At 48.3% G+C, this 22,459-nt stretch overlaps 4 protein-coding genes across 14 annotated transcripts in view; 2 read left to right on the forward strand and 2 right to left on the reverse strand.

Moving 5' to 3' along the window:
• The window catches only part of LOC117602734 (uncharacterized), a 169,850-nt gene that overhangs the window by 43,421 nt on the left and 103,970 nt on the right, over positions 1-22,459 (reverse strand). The gene's annotated exons all lie outside the window — the stretch shown is intronic.
• On the forward strand, positions 28-11,803 carry Klp10A (kinesin-like protein 10A). Of its 9 annotated transcripts, none has more exons than XR_004581017.2 (13): positions 886-1,774; positions 3,149-3,243; positions 3,310-3,417; positions 4,055-4,186; positions 4,937-4,967; positions 5,705-6,137; positions 6,203-6,776; positions 6,852-7,101; positions 7,161-7,315; positions 7,395-7,601; positions 7,679-7,853; positions 9,689-9,882; positions 10,574-10,630. XR_004581017.2 is itself a non-coding variant. In XM_034321078.2 (13 exons), the coding sequence occupies exons 1-13, from the start codon at positions 1,600-1,602 to the stop codon at positions 10,723-10,725; spliced, it is 2,580 nt and encodes an 859-aa protein (XP_034176969.1). In that variant the 5' UTR covers positions 888-1,599; the 3' UTR covers positions 10,726-11,803. The 9 variants fall into 9 exon arrangements, 8 of the variants coding, with proteins under 8 accessions (XP_034176964.1, XP_034176967.1, XP_034176971.1 ...); XM_034321078.2 differs by having other exon boundaries at positions 888-1,774; positions 9,790-9,882; positions 10,574-11,803; XM_034321073.2 differs by lacking the exons at positions 886-1,774; positions 10,574-10,630 and adding an exon at positions 28-784 and having other exon boundaries at positions 8,505-9,880.
• On the reverse strand, positions 12,214-15,193 carry Fic (FIC domain protein adenylyltransferase). Of its 2 annotated transcripts, none has more exons than XM_034321083.2 (3): positions 14,989-15,193; positions 14,011-14,893; positions 12,214-13,939 (listed from the first exon to the last, which is right to left on the reverse strand). In XM_034321083.2, the coding sequence occupies exons 1-3, from the start codon at positions 15,191-15,193 to the stop codon at positions 13,573-13,575; spliced, it is 1,455 nt and encodes a 484-aa protein (XP_034176974.1). In that variant the 3' UTR covers positions 12,214-13,572. The 2 variants fall into 2 exon arrangements, with proteins under 2 accessions (XP_034176974.1, XP_034176973.1); XM_034321082.2 differs by having other exon boundaries at positions 14,011-14,911.
• Dh31 (diuretic hormone class 2) overlaps positions 16,199-22,459 on the forward strand; it is a 31,615-nt gene continuing 25,354 nt past the window's right edge. The window contains exon 1 of one of the 2 annotated variants that reach the window (XM_034321087.2): positions 16,199-16,329. Coding sequence is in view for 1 of the 2 variants with exons in the window: in XM_076691135.1 (XP_076547250.1) it covers positions 16,308-16,329 (22 nt within the window). In the remaining variant the exon portion in view is untranslated. The remainder of the gene's footprint in view (positions 16,330-22,459) is intronic. The other variant, XM_076691135.1, reaches the window with a different exon arrangement.

Here is a 22,459-nt window from a genome sequence, read left to right on the forward strand (position 1 = left end):
GACCGAAAGTTGGCGCTCGCAGTCTTTCCGTTGTCAATAACGGACACTGGCAGTATCCCGGCACAAAATCCCGGAAACGTCTTGTTCGTAAAAATTCGACGAATCTCCGGATGTAAGTTCGAGTCGTGGCATAATCGTTTCGGCGTGCGTATAAATTGGCGAAAAGAGAGCGTGTTGTCGCGGGTGATACGCGACGTATCGTTTTATGTTGAATTCGCGAAACGGGCGTGCCTTGGACGATCGGTGACGTCCCTGACGCGAAAATATACAACGACCAGAGGCGGCGAATAACGAGAACGAGACTGCGACTGCGACAGCTACTGCGACGTCGACGACGATCACGACGACGACGTCGACGACGACGTCGACGACGATAACGAGGTGGAGGAGGAGGAGGAACGGCAGCGGTAGTACAGGAACGAGAAGGCGTACAAAGAAAATAGAGCAACGGCAAACCGGTGACGGGAAGGGAAAAGTACCACGGCGGGGAAGACAAACGCAACGCCGCGTGATTTTGAACGCGAACCCCAGCTCGTAACTGTCAACGGTCGGATTCCGAAGTCTCGCGAACGCGGGCCGTACCGTGAGTAAGGCTTCTTCGAGTGAATCGTTACGTTCTTCGTTCTCGTTCGCGTTAACCACGAATATCGTCTCCGCTCGATCCGGTGAAGAACCGGCTGTTTCACGGTCCTGGCTACGCCGCGAGAATACGACTAAATGACCATGGACCACGGCATGTGCAACATCGAGACCGGCTACAGCATAAATATCAAGAGAACGGACGGTGAGTAGTAACGATCATCCCAGCCAAACGTATTTTTAGACGTTTTCAAACGGTCGATCGGTCGAAGGTTTCTCGGAAGGTGGGTCGGTGCCAACAACGAGGGATCGACGACGACGACCGCGACATGCTCGTGTATTTCGTTATCGTTCGGCACCTCCTAGACCAGATGGTCGCATTCTCCCCTAATATTCCGCGAATAGTCGCATATATTCATAGTCGTCCGGTTTTCCCTTCTACCGCAACGCTTCGCACCTTCCCGGCGTGTTCAACGTTCGTTGCCAGATTCCAACCTAACCTCGTTCGATGCATCGCGGTGCAACGCGACCACTCGACCTACCGACCGATCTCTCCGCGGGATTACGCATCGTATCCTCGCGATTCGAAACTATCACGATTCGAGGGGTTCGCGATAATGCCGATAATAACCGTCGATCGGTGATACGTACACCTGCGGCGTCTGTGTACAAATACTCGCCCTTGCGCTACGACCGCGGAACGTGTTTACGCCATTTTTATTTCGTTTACCGTTTTTTTCTTCTTTTCTTTTCTTTTTCAATTTTGCGCGGCGCGTTTCGTGGCTGAATTGAAAATCCAACGAAGCCGGTGTTCCAGCTGGTTCGCGATCGTTTCCCTCGGTCGCGTGCAACGGATATCCTTTCACCGCGTGCAACCGAAACAGGAGGAAAAAAAATCACCGCCACCGTCGCCAGCTATCCACTTCGAGTCATTAATCGCGTTCTTCTTACGCGCTCTGAATGTCACGCACGAAACGCAGTCGTCTCCCCTCCGGGGCGTTCGAGTAAAACAGCACGCGTATGGTAGGCGCGTGCATTTCATGGCCAATTTGCGAATCGGTGGAAAGAACCCCGCCAACGATCGACGACCGTCGCGTCGTTTCACCGATCGGTCGCGAATTCTCGTTGAAACTCCGTGTGACTCAGAGGACTCGCCGAGAAAGGAGAGGCAGCAACCGGTCAGAGGTGGACGAAGGTGCTTGGTAATCCAGCCTCGATGTTCCGATCGATCGGGAAAATCGTTCGGACTCGGTCGCAATTACTTTGGTAGATTGTTGGAAAAGCGCCCGCACGGTCGCGGGAAGAAAGCGGATCGCTAACCCAATCTCGAAACACGCTAATAATATTTATAGCTTGCTGCAGCCGTCCATATAAATAGGTGTACACCACGCGTACGAATTTCGAGCTTCCTCTCGCATCCCTTTCGTCGTTGTCTCGCTGCCTTCTCGCCGTTTTCAGCGGTGCGGATCGATTACCGAACAGAATCCGATTATCCTCGATACCTCGCCTCTTCCACGTAATTAGACTAACCTCGTGATCGTGCACCTTCACGCTCGTTTTCGAGGTTGATTCGGTTGTTCGCGAGAAAAATAGTAGCCTCGTCCGAGACGGATTACGAATTAATACCAGCGATCGGAACGAGTGCGTGGTCGTCGCTGCAACGCATTGTTCGAGCAGGGAACGCAACAAGTGGCCGACTTGGCGACACGCCGCCCGACACACTGGGCCAGATCGCGAATCTAACTGGAAAAAATCATTTGCAACAACTAGCCGCTTATACCAACTTGTAACGAAGTCATTTCTAGATTGGAAAACTTTAATCTTCAAATTCCCTTTAATTAAAAAAAATTTTTTTAATTTTTAGTTTTTAGAAAAATTCAAATCGGTTAGTTTCGCTTTATAGAACGTCGCGTACTCGTCGAGGAAAGACCTTGCCCGAAATCGAAAGCCGAGCTACACTAGCGTTCGCGACTCGCACGTGGGCGCTGGATCCTTATAAGGAGGCTCGTCGCGAGATTCTTACCTCGCCGAACCTTACCTTTTATCCGTTCTTACGTCATCCACGAACACGTTTCTCCGCGATTCCTCGTTTCTGATCCACCATGTGCGCCATAACCGAATAGCCAACCCTCTGTTATCTCTTTACAGGGATTGTCTATCAAATTGCCATTTGCCCGTTGTTTCTTAATCAAAATTGTCAAATTTATCACTCGAACTGTAACGTTTTCGAGTCGGTGATTGCCGTAATTGGTTCGACTTTGATTACACGCGTAACAACGCCGCGTAGGTGTACCGCGACAAAAGAAGCGCGAACGCAAACATTTCAACTCGATCTCTTGTCTTATTCTTTCCTATCCCATTCGATTCGATTCAATTGTGCATGACCGACGTCGTCAGCCCTCGACGCGCATTTCTTTTTCAAATTCCAATGGTAATGGGAAAAGAGAAGAACGGCGCTCCTATTCTTGCACCCGAGAAAAGAAAGAGAAATGGTTGAACGGTTTGGTGATTGTCAGCGACGTTGAATAACCAGGAGGCTGGTAGGATAAGCGTGTCGCGATTGTTTCAGGTCGCGTCCACTCCGCGGTGGTCTCTGGCGTTAATTGGGAACAACGCACAGTCACCGTAGAATGGTTCGAGAGAGGAGAGACCAAAGGGAAAGAGGTAAGTTGACGAAGAACGATTAGAATCGAATAGAATGATAACGAGGAGTATTGGTATCTGTTTTAGGTGGAAATCGATGCGATCCTCGCGTTGAATCCCGACCTCACCAATCAGAAAACCATGGGACCACCTGCTCCGATGAACAACCACGTGTTGATGGCTTCCAGAGCGAGGGTACGTATCGTCCAACGAAACGACGATCGTAGAGTAATATTGTTCGTTCCTCTGCTCGACGCATACTCGTCGATGCGAAAGAAATACATATCTACTTCGAACGGTGTTTCGTACCGCATTGGATGGATCGTCGTCGCGTAATCCTGTCATTCATTTGGTTACTCGTTCGGTGTTACGCGGTTTTAAATGTTACCAGGACTGCACTTCGTCTTATGGGACAAGAAATTTTTGGTTAAAAATTATTTTGAGCCGCTAATTTTTGGTAGCCCAAAACGAAGTTTTAACGTTACCGGTTACCACCGATCGAGCAACGACGATCAACGTAGCTTCGTCGTTCCCGCTACTAACACGATGACATTTTTTCCTCCATGGACGCTGCTCTCATTATCACGGATTTGGGTCGACGCATGGATCGTCAACGACCTCGGCTTCCCGTTCGAAACCGATCGAATCCCAATACGACACCTCGCATCGTCGTCACATCGTCGCGATATCCGACGATCGCTGCCTACACGCGCTCGTCGATCCCCTCGTTAAAAATCTCTTTTCTCTTCGATCATCTTTTGCCTCGAACTCGACCGAACGGTCCGAGCTAACGCGAGTCCTTTTTCGCGTTGACGCGTTATCGAAAACGTAGGATTCGTCGGGCGAAGAGGACGAGGGGGTAGACGAGTCGGAAAACCAAGAGGATGGCTCCCTTGGACGGCACCCCGCAAGAAACGGCCTCGCATCCGCAACGCTTCCTGTACGAGTCGTTTCTGCTCTTTCGGTAAATCCTCCATCCCATTTCTTTATTCCTATCCCTGCCTGCCTCTTTGCTCCTCGCACTTTCATGCCACTTTACCACGTTCCAGCCATTGATTCAAACTTCCTTAGAACCTTTTATTCGTTTTACTTGAAATTTTATCCATCGTCGTTTCACCCCTCGCCATCGCACTCTACCAAACGCGCTTCTCTTTTATTTCACAAGCGCGATCCGCTTTCCACCAGTCGTTTCTTTTTCTATTTCTTCATTTACGTTCGATAACGCTCACCTTAGCGATCTTATCATCGAGAGTTACCCCGTTACGCGACGAAACAACGTTCTTTCGATTCAGCCTTCAAAGTGTGAATTTCTTCACGGTTTCGTTGATTTCCCGCCAACCAACGAAACGTTTTAATCGCTTTATTTTTTTCGCACCGTCGGACAGTAGGACGCTTATCGTACGAATTTAATTCACGCGTGTATTTCTTTTCTTTCCCCTTACTTAAGCGGTCACCAAACTACGGTCTGCGGGCCGGATCCGGCTCTCTCTTAAATATTTTATATAAGAAATATTAATTTAATGATTAATAATTCATAATAATAAAATGCAATCGTCTTGGTATATTTGTTTACACGTGCAATGTAAATTAATGATTTCAATAAGAATATTTTTCAATCCGGCCCGTTTCTCGAAAAGTTTGATGACCATCACCCCTGCCTTACTTTATTTCAAGCAGAACATTACGATACGTTTTCTCTGTTTCTTTTTTCCAGCATTCTACCAAGCCATCGATCCCGGTAAAAGGTACGTACCGTTGGGTAACGTAGTCGAACAGAGAGAATAAAGTGGCGATCGAGTACGAATCGCGTGGGACATTTCGCGGCCACGTACGCGAACGTGGAATAAATCGATTTTCCAGCTGGCGAAGGTGTGCGCCGGCTATCGTCGCTCGTGTGCCGTTACTACGTGGCGTGCTAACGTCCGCAGCTGGCTGTCGCAGACTATCGCCGACTATCGTATCGTCGACGCTGCTGCGCCGTCGTATGCAAAGACACACAAGGGCAAGGACCTCGACGAACGATGAACGGATCGTTTAACCGAGTACGCCGGCTTCATCCACGCCGCGCCTTTTAACTTTCAAATATTTCTTCTTCTTCTTCCTCCTTTATCCTTGTTTTATCGCCTAGCTCCTTGGCTCCGTCGTTTTCCTCTTCCGCTTCCTGTTTCGCACGATCGGCCTCGCGTCTAACCTTCGCCTCGCTGGAAATCGATCGAAGAGGAAAGCCGGTGGCGTACAAGCGCTCCTTGAGCCATGAGGTTCGATCCGTTTGGCTACTGCTTTGGAAGGAAAAATAAGATAAACGACGCCGACGACGAAAACACGACGGACGATCTGAACGTTCGAGCGTACTCGGAGCAGCTCGAACACGGTAACCACGCGACTCGTATCGAACTCGATCATTCACCCTCTCTCGTTACGATCATTTGGGTATAAATTGAATTTCACCGAAGATCACGCGACTGATGTGTATCGTTTTCAGCTGGCTCGAATCGGCAATTGCCCCGACAATCGGGTCGACCCACCAACATAATATCACCAGCTCCCCCCTTGAACGGACACGGTGATTCCGTGACAGGATTAACTAGCCGCCGAGAAGTGGAGAACATACCACCGACACCCACCACGCAGACTGTCCCTTTCAACGCGACCACCACCGCCTTGGCTAAGCAAAAGCAGCTACAACAACAGCAGATACAGTCTCAGCAACAGCAGCAACAACAACAGCAGCAGCAGCAGCAAACCCAGGTCGAGAATGGTCGAGGTAGACGATCGAACGTCGTGAAAGAAGTGGAGAGGTTGAAGAAGAACAGAGAGGAGAGGAGACAGAGGCAAGCGGAACTGAAGGAAGAAAAGGAAGCTCTCATGAATTTGGATCCAGGAAATCCAAATTGGGAATTTCTCGCCATGATAAGGTCAGTGTCGATCGTCCGTCTCGTTTTATCTTCGCCATACTCACACGTCTCTCTTTCCTTCGCAGAGAATACCAAAACAGCATCGAGTTCAGACCCCTTAGGGACACGGACACCGTGGAGGACCATCAGATCACGGTGTGCGTTAGGAAACGTCCGTTGAACAAGAAAGAAATGACTCGCAAAGAAGTGGACGTGATCAGCGTGCCCAGCAAGGATCAGATGGTGGTTCACGAGCCAAAGGCCAAAGTCGATCTAACCAAATACTTGGAGAACCAAATCTTTCGATTCGATTACGCGTTCGACGAGACCTGCAACAACGAGATCGTCTACAAGTACACCGCGAAACCTTTGGTTCAGACCATATTCGAGGGCGGAATGGCCACGTGTTTCGCGTACGGTCAGACCGGTAGCGGGAAAACGCACACGATGGGTGGCGATTTCAACGGGAAAACGCAAGATTGTAAAAAGGGTATATACGCGATGGTCGCCAAAGACGTGTTCAAGTGTCTGAAATTGGCCAAGTATCGTCCGTTGAATTTAGTCGTCTCCGCCAGCTTCTTCGAAATATATTCCGGCAAGGTGTTCGATCTCCTTGCGGACAAAGAGAAGCTCAGAGTTTTGGAGGATGGCAAACAACAAGTATGCCGTATTTATTATCTTAATCTCGCGTGTTTTATAGTTCGCCCTTGTTAAAAATTCATTGTTGCGTCGTAGGTGCAAATAGTAGGATTGACGGAGAAGGTTGTCGAGACTTGCGACGAAGTACTGAAGCTGATCCAACACGGAAACAGTGCCAGAACGAGCGGACAGACCAGCGCAAACTCCAACTCGTCGCGATCGCACGCGGTCTTTCAGATCATAGCCCGTACACCGGGCACGCACAAAGTCCACGGAAAGTTCTCTTTGATCGATCTTGCCGGCAACGAGCGGGGAGCCGACACCTCGTCCGCCAACAGGCAAACTCGTAAGTTTTACAGAGAACTTTGCGTAAAAACCTAGTAACGCGTTTCTTACTTCTGACAGGAATGGAAGGAGCCGAAATCAACAAATCGTTACTGGCGTTGAAGGAGTGCATTCGCGCGTTGAGTCGCAAGGGTACCCATTTACCATTCAGGGCGAGCAAATTGACCCAAGTGCTGAGGGATAGTTTTATCGGTGAAAAATCCAAAACTTGCATGGTAATTGATTCTTCCCATGTTTCATTTCGCGAGCAAGGGAAGGTTGAAGCGATGAAAGCAATTATCGACGTGTTCACAGATTGCGATGATTAGCCCGGGAATGAGCTCCTGCGAGCACTCGCTGAACACCCTCAGATACGCGGATCGAGTGAAGGAATTAGCCGCGACAGATCCAACGGAAGTGAAGGTATCACCGACAGACGACGAGCGGGGATTGAAGATCGAAGAGCAGTCGAACAACAGCGTTCTATCGGACAGCGATTTGGCGCAGCTTAGGTCGTTGAACGTAAGTTCGAGTCCATATCGTTTACTTTCTTTTTCCGGAAATTTACCTCATTCACCGCGTTGTTCATTTTACCCCAGGAGGGTGAAATTTCGCAAGATCTTTATACCTTCCACGAGGCAGTATCCGCGCTGCAATTGCTGGAGGAGGAAGTTCTGGACACGCACAAAATGGTCATGGACAATACTACCAGATTCCTCAATGACGCGCACAGTGTGTTTAGCGCGACGCACGAAGTAGATTATGACCAAGAAGGTAAGACGGTCGAACGTATACAGGATATCCCAAATGCAATGCACAATTGTAGAACTGTAGATTCTTTGTATCAAAATAAATTGGTACACCCTTTGGACGATCGGAGAGTGTACAGTTTTCCGATTGTACCTACTTTTTGGGACACCCCGTATATGTGGACGTGTACATACGTGTGTGTACATATTTATATATTTATATATCGTTTGTTTGCAAGCAACTCTTTCTGCTTAGCGTATGCGTGAACGCGCACCTACAGATAAACGTATGCTTCTTGTTACCTTGTTTCGTTCCCACTTTGCGAGATCTCGTAACTTTCGACTAGCTCCGGCACGAAACTTTCACCCCTCTGTTCGCATGCATACTACGCAACTGTTTCGATACTCGTCCGTACGTTTTTACCGCGGCGTGCAATCGGTTTTTGCCCTCATCTATTTATTTTTTCTTTTTCTTTTTCATTCTATTCCTTCTCGATTACTAAACCGGACGCGATACTTTCGCTCTCTGCCTCTAGTCCGTTGCAAAGGTTGCGCGACTATCGTAGCTACGTAAGCCGGAACTTTTAGCGATAGAAGAGACGAATCGGAAAGCAGAGGCGAGCGGGTTTAGAGTAGGAAGCGGTGCATCATTTGTGTGTATGGAATTTTGCAACAGATTCGCGCGGTAAAGATAAGGCATACGCAAGCGAGCCGTTTATACGGAATGGAGAGGACATCGGGACGAGGACAGCGACGAGGACGTTAAATAGAACGGTGGCGAGGATGGACGATATCGAGGTCGCATCGGCCGGTGACTCGTGCTCCCGCCTCGCGAGCAGGAGCTTCCACGTGGCCAGTAAAGCTTCCTTCGCGTCTCCTTGGAAGGACGAGACGGAGCGCAGAAGCGACGCTAGCTCCTGCTGCGATTCCGACTGCGAATCGTCGTTCAACGAACTCGTCGAGCACCGAAACGAACGAGCCTCGAGCCTCGACCGCGTTTCAAGAAGGAACCGTTTCAACGCAAACGCGACCATGCCTAATCCCGCGCCACGATTCAAATGGTCGGTCGTTAAGAAAAAGAAAGCTCAAAAGTACCATTGGTCCGGGACGTTCAACGATCGCGTGAAAAAATATCGTTCCGTTGGAACCACGTCCGATCCGAATTACAATTACAACTTTGACGCTTTCGACGAGCAAAAGGCTACGAAGAAAACGAAACTGTCTCACTATAACGATTTAAACATGGACGAGGAGAGCAGCGAAAGTAACGAGAACGCAAAACGTAACGGTCGCAGAGGCGAAACCGACACGGCGCTGAAATCAACTCGGAAATCAACTCGTGCATCGGAGGAACGACGAAACAGCGTGATCAAACGTGATAAAACGTCCTCCTATTTCCTCAAACGCTGCTCCCCCATTGACAGATCAGCATCCTGCAGACTTTGCAATTTATTGCTTTCGCTAGTTAGAAATCTCATCCTGTTTTCCCTCTTGCCCACCCTCTACGTGGCGTTCTTCGTTTACGTTGAAAGAACATCGCAACATCGATAAATGTTTGCAGAGTGCTTTTTTTAACCGTCTCGCGGTCGTTCAGATTTTAGATTCGATTAGAAGTTAAGTATCGCGTACATTCCATACTCGTCAAGGGACATATATTTTTTTTCTTTCTTTTACTCGCGTCGCGTACACTCACCCTTCGATGATCGCCTCGATCCACGATCAGAATCGACGAAGAGTTGAATTCGGAGACCCTACGAACAGAAGTGTCCGACATTACGGAACACGAAGGAACAAGAAACAAGGTTTTCGCGTAATCGTGGTGCGCGCCTATCGCGCGAAAAAAAACTCATTGCTTTGTAGCAGCCGTAAAAAGGATGCAGTTCGAACATCGACAGCTTCTACAACAACAACAAAGAACACAACAACGACACGTATGAACGTAACGTCACAAACCGTTGCAGATTTGAGACGGAAAAGAGCTAAGTTTGAGTCGTCCTGCCTGAGGAGGTTCTCGTTGCGTAGACGTCTGATAGAGAGAAAACAATTTTCCGACGGTACGACAATCATTCGATTCGCAATCATGTCAAAATACTGCTTTACCACCCTTTAATACCCCACCAGAGATACTCGCTAATTTAATCGTTCACGGTTTACAATCCTTGAACAAGTAGCATCATCTACATTTACGCTAATGAAATCCTTGGGTCGCATAATGCTTTTTACTCGATTCACCTGAAACTTTGATGGCATCGATTTTATATTAATATATATTAGAAAAAGAAAACCGTCGCGAATTGACGAAAACTCGAAACCCTTCTCTACCTCTTGCTTTCCTCCATAGGCGAGAACGTTTTAGCGCAGTTATTTTATTTTCTGTTCATGTACACGAATTGAATTGTTAATAAAATACATATTATTTTTATGGATTCTCGATCTAACTAACGACATTGTTCCCCTTACGCATCGGCCGAGCAGATATTCCTTTTTCGAATCAACTTTGGAAGGTCGAGGAGGAGGATAACTGGCGCGTTCCAGCCTCTCGAGTCACGAAAAACATATTTGAAAACGAAACGGAACGGATACGACGGCGCCAACTCATACCAATTCGCTTCTACCTCACGCAAACTCACTGCAAGACTCTTTTTTTTTTCTTTTTTTTAATTTTTTTTCCTCCCGCTCACCAGCGTCGCGATGCAAGGCTAGCGAAAGCGAGCCGACTACTGACAAATCTGTTGTTTGTTGCAGCGTATGCCCAAAAGTGGGAACAGCTACTCGTGCAACAACGCGACACCTTGAACTCCGCGATCGATCAGGTCAGTCAGTTTCGTGGTCAGCTGTTGCAAGAGGAACAGATCAGCCAGAAGATGACGCGAACCCGTAATTCGCGGTACAATTAAGCCCAGATAAATATCCTTTTTACGAAATCGAGATACAGAAGCGCTAAACATCACGAGATTGCGAGAGAGAGCGTACGAGCTTAACAAGGACGGAGACGAAGGAGGGAAGGAGGAGACGGACGAGAGAGTATTTCATTTTCTTGTTGCGGGATGAGGGAGGAGTAGAGGAAAATCACGAGGTCCATTTTAATATCAAAAGTAAAACGCCCACCACCTCTCTCTTCCTTCTCCTCGAGAACACGGAGAGATAACCGAGTGTAACTCCAGGTGATCAGGTGCCGCGCGATTACCGTCCATTCATCCTTCTCCTCCTTTATTCTCCGTTTTTCCCCTTTTATGCAATTAATCGAAACGTTTCGTTTCTCCGTGGTAGCGGAACCCTCGAATAAAATCGAGCATCGCGCGGCGCCTCTCCTCTCGAATCGCTGCCAAACATCATCGTAAACGCTTCACGCTTCGTCCGTTCGAAAGGCAACCGAATCGCTTTGGGAAGAGCCAAGCGCGAACCGTTTACCGCACCTGCGTACATTTTTTTTCTTTTTACCTTCTTCTTACGTATCGCGTAGGTAAACGCGTGTAAATGTATACGTATGTAAATGGCGCCGCACGCCTTCTCTCTCTATATAATGTGTGTGTATCGGTGTGTGCTTGTGTGCGTGTGTCGCGTGCGTGCGAGATAACAATGGAGGAAAATACGCGGTAGAAAGGTATCACCTTTAAAAACTTTCCATCGAAACGCTTTTTCTGTTCGCTGTACCGGTGATAAATGTACAAGGTGCGAAGAGTACTCCTTCCCTCCGAAGGTTCCGAATAAAATTGAACAATTAGAAATCGCTGTGCGCGTCTGTCGAATCTTGCGCGCCGTAATTTGTATTTGGAGTCTTCATCGAATATATCGCTGCGCGCGACTCTAACTATCTTCAAGCTGGCAGCCGATTGGCGGGGTGAACTCGGAGGAGGGGCTACAGCCAATCGGCTGCCGGCGTGAAGATGGTTAGTCGCGCGCCGCGCGATATTCGACGAGGCTCAAATGTACCCGGTTAATCGTAATCTTTTGACACGTCTTTTTTTTTTTCAATTTTATCGTGCAACGGATCATTAGTGTCATTGGATCGAAGAGAATAGCCTGACACTTTGCGATCGACGTTCCCAACGTTCCTATAATCTGAGGGGGACCTGCTACGATCGACGGAGAAAATCACTGTCAAAAAGAATCCTCGTAGAGCGGTACTATTTTATACGTTCCCGGTGTGTCCTCGATAAACCAAATCCCATCCGAGTTCGACTCTGTAGTCGTAGCCGGTCAAACAGAACAAAAATGTTAAGATATATATGTTTTTTTTTTTTTTTTTAAAGATTCTACTATTGCTAATCGTTTTAGATATTCTTTTATATATGCTCTCCCCTTGTATCTTTTTTTTTTCCCCTCGTGATTTTGTAATCGATATAGCGACGATTTTTCTTTTTCTCCCGTTTGATTTCAATTTATTTTTGCTTTTTTTTTTTTTAATTTTTACGAAAGTACGGTATCGAACGAACCGTGTTCCACGGACAGAAAGAGAACGGGCTTTGTAACCGCTGAAAGATTGGGAGTTAAAAAGAGATGGGAATGGAATACGGTGAACGATGAGAACGAACGTGGGAAAGTAACAAGAGATCAAACGATAGATCGTCGACTAAGTTTGTTGACAAAATTCGATTTTTATAGAAATGTATTTATATATAGATAAAAATTCGCATGGTTGTATTGCGTATAAAGAGGAGAGGAAAAAAACAAAGCATTTGCACGTCTAGCGTTAAGAATCGCAAAGCATTCTGTTCACTCGTGATACGTATTTTAATCAATCGCGCGCTTAAACAGTCGGTGCGAACCATCTCTGTATCGTTATTTTATCCGATGAGGCATCGATAATGTTTTATTAGAAGTAAAGAAATTAAAGTTTCGTAGAAGTCGTGCGTTTAATAATTATTTTCTTTGTCTTGCCATTATTTGAAACGGTCGTACGAGGTTCGTCGAGTCAGGTAACGAGACGACGGGAAAGAGCTTTCGAAATTGCGCGCCACCGTTTTATTCTGTGTTTAAACGCGGTGTTCAAACATGCCGATGCAGTTGCATATTTTTTTATATAAGAAAATGACGTAAAGTAGAGTGTAGAGAACGAGAGGCGCGTTTGATGGCAGTAATGTACGGTCGTTCCTTAACTTTACGCTTTGTTCGTAAATACTTGTAAGAGAGAAAAAGATGAAAAATTCTAGCCCTGTTACCTAATAAATAAAAAACAGCAGTGATTGATTTAAAGGCTGAAAAAAATGGCGGGCCCGTTTAACGCGTACCAATCGCCGATAGGTGTGCGAAAATTTGTATCGAACCGAAACGGTGAACGAAGAAAAATACAAGAGAACGATGATTTCGAAAATAACGTATTTATTAAAAGCAGTGTACGTATTTACATTCTTCTATACGTAGCAAATAACTTGACCAGCAAGTAAGATTTGCATTTATCTACACGCGATACTTCTTTTATACGGCAAGATAGATCTACCGACGTTTAAAAGTCTTCCTCCCAGTTAAATGTACTACTTACAAAGGTTCTTACATTAGATCACAGTCTTTGATCGGATTTTGTAACGTCCATGCGTTTCTGCGATGCATTTTATTCTAACGCGACAAAAAAATGTACGATAGAGCGGAACGGAAACTGTTGTGTAACGGAAGCATATCTGTACCGTCGACTCGTCGACGATCATGGGTTTCTCTGCGCGAATCAACGCGCAGAGAATTCTTTGGTCGTGAAAATACTAATGATACGTCGCGTGAAATTCCGCGACAATTCACCCGCATAGGTGTCAGTCGTCGTCCAAGCTGTCCTCACCGCTGCCATCATCCTCTAAAGCGATCGTGTCCTGCCGTTCGGTAAACAGGGTATCTTGGCTAAGAGCGGGAACTTGCCTGGAAAATTCACTGGTCGCCCACAAGAACAGATCCAACGTTTGCTCGGTACACTCGGCGATGAATCTAACGAACGGACGAACATCCCCTGTATTCGCAATCTGAAGATTTTCATAATACGTGTGACGATGCTGCTTGTGAATGATAACCGGTGGATAACCAGCCTGCATTAGGATCATGTTCATCAGCAAACGGGACGTCCTTCCGTTGCCGTCTGAAAATGGATGTATGTGCACCAATTTGTAGTGTGCCAGAGCCGCGTACCTAAAAGGAAAATGATATGGAATAAGAATATTACGCTGACGGTACGGCATTATTTTCCAAGTTTCATTCACCTGACAGGATGCATTCGAATAGCCCTCTCACTGTTTAACCACAACGCAAACTCCTCCATGAGATAATGTATGTCACCAGGACCAGGAGGGATGTGACCACCGACGTACACCTGAGTACGTCGAAACTGGCCACCTTGGACGGGATCCACGTGACCCAAAACACGCGTGTGGATCTCAAGTATATCTTTGATGGAAATAGATCCGACTCGGTTGACCAGAGTCGCGTTTATGTACTTCATCGCAGCGTCGAGACCTAGAATTTCGTTGTGTTCGTCGATGCTCTTACCAGCTACCGCGGTTCGCGTTTCAACGATCGCTCTGGTTTGAGCCAGATTCATCGTGTTTCCCTCTATCCCAACGGTGTGATAGATATGCTGGAAGTAAGCCTCCTTTTTCGCGCGAATCAACGCCGCGTTGTTATCCGGTATAGCCGATAACGCGTTTCGTTTCTCGTCTATACGCCTTAGCATTCTTCGATCCAACTCCTCCACGACCCGGGCTGTTCTCTGACTGTTTATCAGAGCACCCTCGTGATTCGGTTGGTAAGTCAATGCTCGTACGTAATACTCGTTCGCTTTGATTACATCGTTTTGCGTGTGTTCCAGGAACTCTCCGTAATGATTCAAAATATCTGGATGACGAGGAGCCAGTGCCACCGCATGCTGAAACAATTTCACCGCTTTCTTTTGCTTTCCGGATAATTTCATCTCCAGCGCCAAGTGCAGCGACGTTAACGCCTCCGCGGTGGTCCTAGCGTTATTTTGCATTTTCAGTTGATCCAGTTGGGACGACGTGGGTAACGCTACGCCCAAAGTGGATTCATCGTACAGGTCCAACGTCCCCTCCGAGGGCAACGGAATAAATACGTGGCGAAAGTCATAGTCTGAAAGGGAGTATGGTTCTTTCGATAGAGGTTAGACGACTGGGAAGGGCAAGCTACCTGACAATTCGTATAAATTTACAGATCAGAAAAATTACCTGGTAAACCTTTGGATGCACTTCGAATGTATTGGGACAGCAAGGTGCCGATGACAGCAACCGCTACACCGGACACAAATACGAGAAACACGACGATCCGATTTGCCGTCATAACGTTGATCGCATTCTCTTGGCTCCTATTATCCTTCACGTACGGGGACTTCTCGCCGAACGCGTAAACAAAGTTTCCACGCGACACCAACATGCTTTCGTCTGAAATTTCCTTCGATCAACCAGTCCCGACATAACTCCCGTCGATGTAGGTATCGTTCTACTTGTTTCTACCTTTTTCGATCAACGAACACGGACGTAAAGTGACGCGATACTTGACCATGTGGTTCTTTTCGATTGGTTCAGGCCTTCCAACCTTCGTACTTCGTGTCGAAGCGCTAGTGTTGCTGATATTTCATCCACTGGTGAGAAACACAGGCAAAAACTAAGGTTTCTATGGTTTTCATACAAATAATGCTTCAAAATTGATTAAAATAATAAATTAATAACTCCTCGTACAAAATTAATTTTTGAAACTACTCAACGACTTACCGGTCGTAAGTTACCGACGGACAGTCGGTAAGTTGTAGAGTAGTTTCCGCCGTCTTTTAACAGATGGCGCAGGAGTCAATTTTTATCGGCTTACCGAAAATTAGTTTAAAAAAATATTTAGTCGTGCAATTTGTATGCATTCGAACCGTTGCCAAGTGCTGTAGTTCATAACGAAAAGTTCAAAGTGCCTAAATCGATTCGGTTTTCATGAGAATCATTAGCGACGCGTAGATGTCGCCTGCGAGGTAGAAAGCAGCGCCCTCGAGTTTGAGCGCGCGACTAGAATTCTCTGCAGTGGCACGAACGCGGAAACGTCAACGTTCCTTGCGATTTGCAATCGTAATTCGATACGAGCCTTGGAAAGTGACCTTCGACGTAGATCATTCGGCGAATCGTTCGACGCGAACAACCGTCTTGCATCCGTAAACGTCGAACGTAAAACACGAACGTCAAATCGAGCGCGAACCACGACAGTGGATACCAACCTTAACGCGTTCGTTCGACGGAAAAATTTCGATCGCAAAAATGCCAGCGAGATTTACGATTCGAAGAAACCGCGTCCTTACAACCGGAACCGAAGGTACGATGAGTCGGCGAGGAGAAGAGGGAACGAAAAGGTACGCGATGGCTTGCAGCGTCGAGGCGAGGAGCGAAGAGGTGTGCAAGGCGAGCCGAGTCGAGGCTAGACGAAACGAAAGAAGGCGAAAGGATGCATGGCTAGGTAACCGGCGAGACAGTGCAAGACAAAACACGGCGAGAAACGAGGCGGGGTAACGATGCGAACGAAGAGAAGGCGAGGTAAGTCGGTGCAAGCGAATAATAGCCGAAACGACCCTGAAACCGAGGCCATCGTTGTTCGTTGGCCCGAACAACACGCAAGCACGTTCGTTTCTCTTTACCTTCGCGCGCAATCTTTTACGACGTATCGAGCGTAAATGCTCCTGTACCAACAAAAACATTCGACTCTTAAAATCCTCTAAAATCTTCTAAAATCTTTCAACGAAATTATCCCCGAGAAGCGTGGTAGCGAGCGTCGATAAAACGCGAAAAGCATTCGAGTTAGTTTTGCTAGTAGGTACCAGAGGGCGCTACCGAAGTACTTTACCCTGTTGGTTGATCGATTCCCAACAAACTACGAATAGAAGAAGCGTCGGCGTCGTTGACACGACGTGGCTTCTCCCTTTATTTTCGTTTTTTCCCCCAGGAAGATAGATAAATAAACCTAGCACGATTCGATTTTCAAGTAAAAAGGTCGTCTCTTCGCAAGTAGAAATTCGAAGCCTTCGAGAGGTTCGAACACGAAACCAAAAGCCGAGGAAACGGAAATGACAAATGGGAGCGATACGACTCGTTTGTAACATCGACGCTCGGTTCTGCTCTAGTTACGTTATCTTCCGATCTTTCTTCGGTCATGGTTGCGCGTTTCCGTATCGAATCATCTGGTTTAAACCGATTCGACTCGATCGCAAACTTTTTACCGTCGACGTCTCGTTGCTCAACCGTATTATTATGAATTCGGGCACTAATTATCTCGCGACGGAGGGCGCGGAAAATTTGCGAATAACGTTGACGAGTGCATCGCGAAGCTCGGATACTAAACGGAAATACCCATGCGTCGCGCGTCGCGTTTTACCTCGCGACGCATCGCGTTGCTTTTCTTAACTACGCGGCTGAAACCTTGGCGCGACTCGCAGCCTTTCTTCCTCTATGATCGAAACGTCCGAAACAACATCGAGCGATCCGGCTCGGATGTTTCCTTCTCGTTTATCGGTCGTTCCGAGAAGCAACTTCTGCCTCTTACAGTTGCCGCGGGTCAACGTTCCGTGATCGTAAAGCCAGGTCGCGCGTTCAGCGATACGGAGCTGGAAAAGAGAAAGGATAACCGCGGCCAAAGACGACGGATGCGCGACGCGTGCACGGAAAGGGACGACATTGAAATTAGTAATAAACGAACGAAAAGGCTTCCTAACGCGGGATTTATTCCAAGTTTGCGCGCTCGAGGAAAAGAGAAGACGGAACGGTTTGGCGTGGCGGTCCGGGAGAATCCAGTCAGTGTCGGAGCGCTCGAAATGGCCGTGCTCGTTCGACCGGAAAACCAGGCCCGAGACGAAAAGAGAGAAAAGCGACGAAGCGAAGGAACGGGTGAACGACTGGACGGGTCGGGGTCGAGGGAGATTTTCGATCGGTCCTCCGTATCGAGAGGGTGTCGCGTTATCGTAATTGGACGTCTATCGAATTCGCGCTCGTAGAGATCGTATCTGGGAATCTCGCGAATTGGGGAAGTTTTGACGCGTTCGAATCGCGACCACCCGAAAGGCAAAGGATTCTACGGGAAAAAAATCGATTTATCCGAAGAACCGTAAAAGCGAGAGAACGATGCAGAGGCAGCGCGTAAACCTCGTCGACGGCGTCCTTCTTCGAGAACTCGGTTCTCCTTTTACGGCGCGGAAGGTCGAAACGGAAAAAAGCGATTCGTGGAAGGCGTCTATGCTCGGTCCCTGTTCAGCTGCCGGGATAGTCGGCCACTTTGTCGGCGAGTTTATTATTCGTAACGGAGAATTCGAGAGAGGATCGAGTGGATTATCGTGAGCCTGCCCTCCGCCTCCATCGCCGACACCGTCAAACCTGCTCCGAAACTGCGGCCTGTGTTTTTTCTTATCGTCGTGCGTCGATGCATCATCGGAGGACCGATAAAACGATAAACGAAGATTATCGCGGATCGAACGCGTGACCTTCCCCAATCGCGGCCGTTTCTTTTAGTATTCCTCCGCCGCGCCGCGATCGCGTCGAGAACCGTTTCCCACGGGAAGCGGCGAACGGAGGAAACGTTAGGACCGACCCAATCGTCGAGATTTACGAGGAAAGCTTGGCAAGCTTCGCATTCTCCGCGTTCTATCGATGGACGATTCTCAAGATCCGGTAGCGTGTTTACCCTTTCCTATATCGGTTTCGCTTCCTTCTGATCGTGAGAGACCTATGCGGCACGGTCACCGAATCAAAGGCGACGTTTCCTCGAACGCGGATACCGTTCGTTCGTTTCTCGACTCTCAAGGTGGTTTTCGGATCAAGTTCCTTTTACCGGGAGTCGGAAAATCATAAATCGATATATCATTTCAACGTAGTTTTTCCTGCCATTTTTGGAATCCGGTACGATCCCGGTTTTCCCTCGACGAGGATCACGAGGAGGGTCACGAAAGAGGGCCCCGTGGCTTTCTTCGGATCGGTGCGCGTACTCGACCGAAAATCGTCCCTTCCTTTGTACCTAACAACTCCCGCTCGCTCGTATCCTCCTTCGACGTCTTTCGGTTGTCACGAAATCGGACGTGGCACGGCCATTGAAACTCGAGATCCTTCGCGAAGACGGTCTATTCAAAGCGTGCACCGTCGTCTATCCTCTGCTCTCCTTTTTCTCCCTATTGCCGTCGCTTCGTCTCTAGGCTGAAACGTCCGCTGATGAAAAGGAGCGGAGGGTCGAGGATCGGAGGCGATGCCAGAATCGAAAAGAAAGAGCGTCCTTTCGGGACCAGCGGACGCGGAGCATTGAATTTTATTCGTTCGGACGTTTGCCGCGAGCAAACCTCCTCCGCTCGTCTACCTGCGATGGAAACGTTCGCGCGTACGAAATGCCTGGCCGCGGAAACTAAACGGATTCTCGAGCAGAAGGCGACTGTACACGGTTTAACGAGGCTTCGCAGCGGGGGTAGGAGGAAAATTGAGGAAAGGGCGGAGAAGAGGAGCGAGAAAGCCGAAGCCGGTCGGAAAATCGAGTGTACGGTGACGCAGGGGAAACTCCTGTTCCTTGCCGTTCGGACAGCGAACTGCGAGGAAACTGCAAGCCACAATCGGATAAATATAACCTCGCGGGAATTCTCGAGGAAGAAAACATGGACCTATAACCACTCGGTTTTCTACCTACCACCCTTTTCTCTTTCTCTCTCTCTCTCTATGGTTTGTAGATTATTAATTTCTCGAGACGCTGAAGGGTGAAGGGGGGAGAAAGTACGCGAACGAGGGTGGCACGCAGTGCGAACGGCTGCGAATCGATATCTAGAGAAACGAAGGGGAGATAAATCTCGGATCTGGCCTGGTTCCCTCGCTCGGTTTCCCTCGCGAAAAGGGAGTCACGAGGCAACCGAGTTCGACTACATACTCCGATGCGGTCGAAACGCTTCCGTGACTGTTGGTCTCGATGAAAATTCGTTTCCTAGCTCGTTCGTTCGCTCGTCACTCGCTTCGATGACCTACTTTTCAAACACGTGGCGCTTTACGATCCTCCTCGGTGGGTCGAAAAAACCAGAGACGCTACGATGCCTCTGAAAGAACTCGGAGCCTCGGGAACACAGGGGTACCATTGTACCCGCACGGCAGCTGCGTCGCAAGCATTTAAACGCGGCTTTATTTAGCGATACCGAACAGCGAGAACAGAGAGAGAGAGAGAGAGAGGACGGTAAACCCGATGACAACGAGCCTTCGCGACGTTTCGACACCTCGTCCCATAGCGTCGATGACGATGATAAGTTTTTCCTAGCTCTAAGTCGAACCGTTGGTATCGGCAGAAGTTTCGAAATTGACGCTATCCTGTAGGCGAAATGTTTTTTTCCACGAAATCCATCGATTCGGAAGAGCCGGACCGATTAACTCGGCACGGGACTTATCGCGCTGCTGCCGGGCAAAGCTTCGATAATCGCTTCGAAGCCCCGTTGGTTAATCCGAAACTAATTCTCGCTGCGACGGAGCCGGCGCGCTTCTACAACCCGTAAAGTTCCGGCAGCCCCTCGAGTTCGCCCTCTTAACGATCCACTCCCCGTTTCTAGCAGCGTAGCGACCGAACAACCGGCAGCCCCTCCGCCACCACCACCATCCCCGACCGAGCTTTCAAAACTTTTCCACGCGCTCTATATACTTTTTCGATTTCAAACGCACCGCGATGGGAATCGCGAAAAACATGGCTCTAGGTGTTTGCACCCGTGACTCGAGCGGAGATTCTAGAAATAGCGCTGTATTTTCCCTCGCAGGGAATCGAACTCGCGACCTTACGAGTTACACCTCGACCGCACCCCGTTACGTATTTTTAGACGCTACTCCCGTTCTCTCTTACTCTCCCGTTCGCCCGAGGAACATCGCGATGCGTCGCGATGCACGCGAGCGCGATAACATTTCCTTTTTTTCTTCTTCTTCTTTTTTTCGATCAGGTAATAGATTTGCTTTTTTGCACCGACTATCTGACGCGACGATGATCGCAACGTATCTCGGAACCTTCCATCGAAAAGAAAAAAACAAATCCGGTCGTTCGGTGTTTGCGGTTTTTGCCGTCCACTCGGAACGATTTTGCATTCGGCGTAGCGGCAGGTATAACTGGCGAGGACGAGGCCTATTTCGTAGAACCAGTTCCGTCGGCGAAGCCCGGAGATTTACGATCATTCGGGACCCCTTTTCGGACCACGATCGTCCCCTCGACGCGCTTCTTCTTCGTCTTTGCCGCGGTTCGGTCCCGGTATTTCCCTTCGATTCCATTCGATTCGATGCAACGCGGACCGTTTAACTTCCACCTTCCGCGTGTTTTCGCTATTTGCCAATTTTTAACGCTCCACGATATCGAGAATAGAACGCGATCGCTATTTATTTTCATCCTTTTCGCCTTCTTTCGCGTCTTTCGTTTAGAGAAATATTGGCAACGTTACGAGTATCCTTGCTAAGCCATCTATTTCGAAATATTCTGCTGCTATTGCGTGTTTACACTTGCATTTATACCTTCTTCTTCTTCGCGAGCTATTAGTATGCTTTTCTGATAGTATTTTTTACTATCTTTTTACTTTAGTTTTGCGTCCAAATTATCGAAATCGTGAGTAAACTTTCCATTCGCTACGCACTTGTGGTTGACATTCGCGCAATTCATTCTACTATAAAAGAGTTCGTTTCGTATAATTCAAATAGATATTCTGGTCTTTCACAACTGCGGAGACGATGGTATCGCGCGATACGAAAATTAATAACGTACGTCTACGATTTATTCGCTCCTCTACCTGGCTGCTCTCCAGCCAGTTTGCCTGGCTCCTCGGCTGCCTGTTCGCCTTCCTGCTTACCTTTCCGTCCGTTTGCCTCCCTATTTACCTACCTGCCTACCTACTTACCTTTCTACCTACCTACCTACCTATCTACCCACCTTCCAGCTTACCTGTCCGTCCGATTGCCCGCTTACCTGCTCGCCAGTTTCTTCGCTCGTTTCAGGGCGCCGCAGCCGTGTTTCTTCGAAAACGATTCTCGGTACGCGTATCGAGTTTTCATCGAGATCGAGTTCAGGATCGATTCGAATAAACGATCGCGGGCTCTTCGAAGTCGCGTCTCGCGGGCGTATCTTGCGCGCGAACTTCTCGCGAACCGGTAGAATCTTTCGCTTTCACCGAAGCAAAGTTACTTCGAACGCGGGCCTCGCCCCGTCTATGATTACGCAACCCAACTTCTACGACCTGGTTCCCATAATTGCTCCGAGTACGCTGGCTGAGAGTCGATCGGAACGGTCTTGGAAAGCGCGCGGCAGCCGTGTACCTGGAACACGATGGGCCGAATTCTTCTATCCGTCGATTCTTACAAAATTTTCTCTTGATTTAACGCGAAACGACGCACCGCTGTGGTTGCCGTTTCATTTATCCGCCAATTTTAAGTTTGGCCCGTTGCTGCGTAATTGGACGAGCTCCGAGTAATCGCGTTTTACGAGTATCGATAAAACGGAGAAGGACGCGTCGCGTCGCGATCGTTGTTGAAATAAAGGAACGGAGCGACGAGGATTCGAGAGTATTTCGCCAGGCGGCTGGTCGACCAGACGCGACCGACGTAAATAATATTTTTACGAGGGAACCGCGGTCGGTGCACGTCGGCGACGCTTGCGGCTTTCTACTCCTCGCTTTTTACCCCTTTCCTTCGCTAAGAG

The sequence above is a fragment of the Osmia lignaria genome, chromosome 12, assembly GCF_051020975.1.
Source record: "Osmia lignaria lignaria isolate PbOS001 chromosome 12, iyOsmLign1, whole genome shotgun sequence".
Taxonomy (NCBI): Eukaryota; Metazoa; Arthropoda; class Insecta; order Hymenoptera; family Megachilidae; genus Osmia; species Osmia lignaria.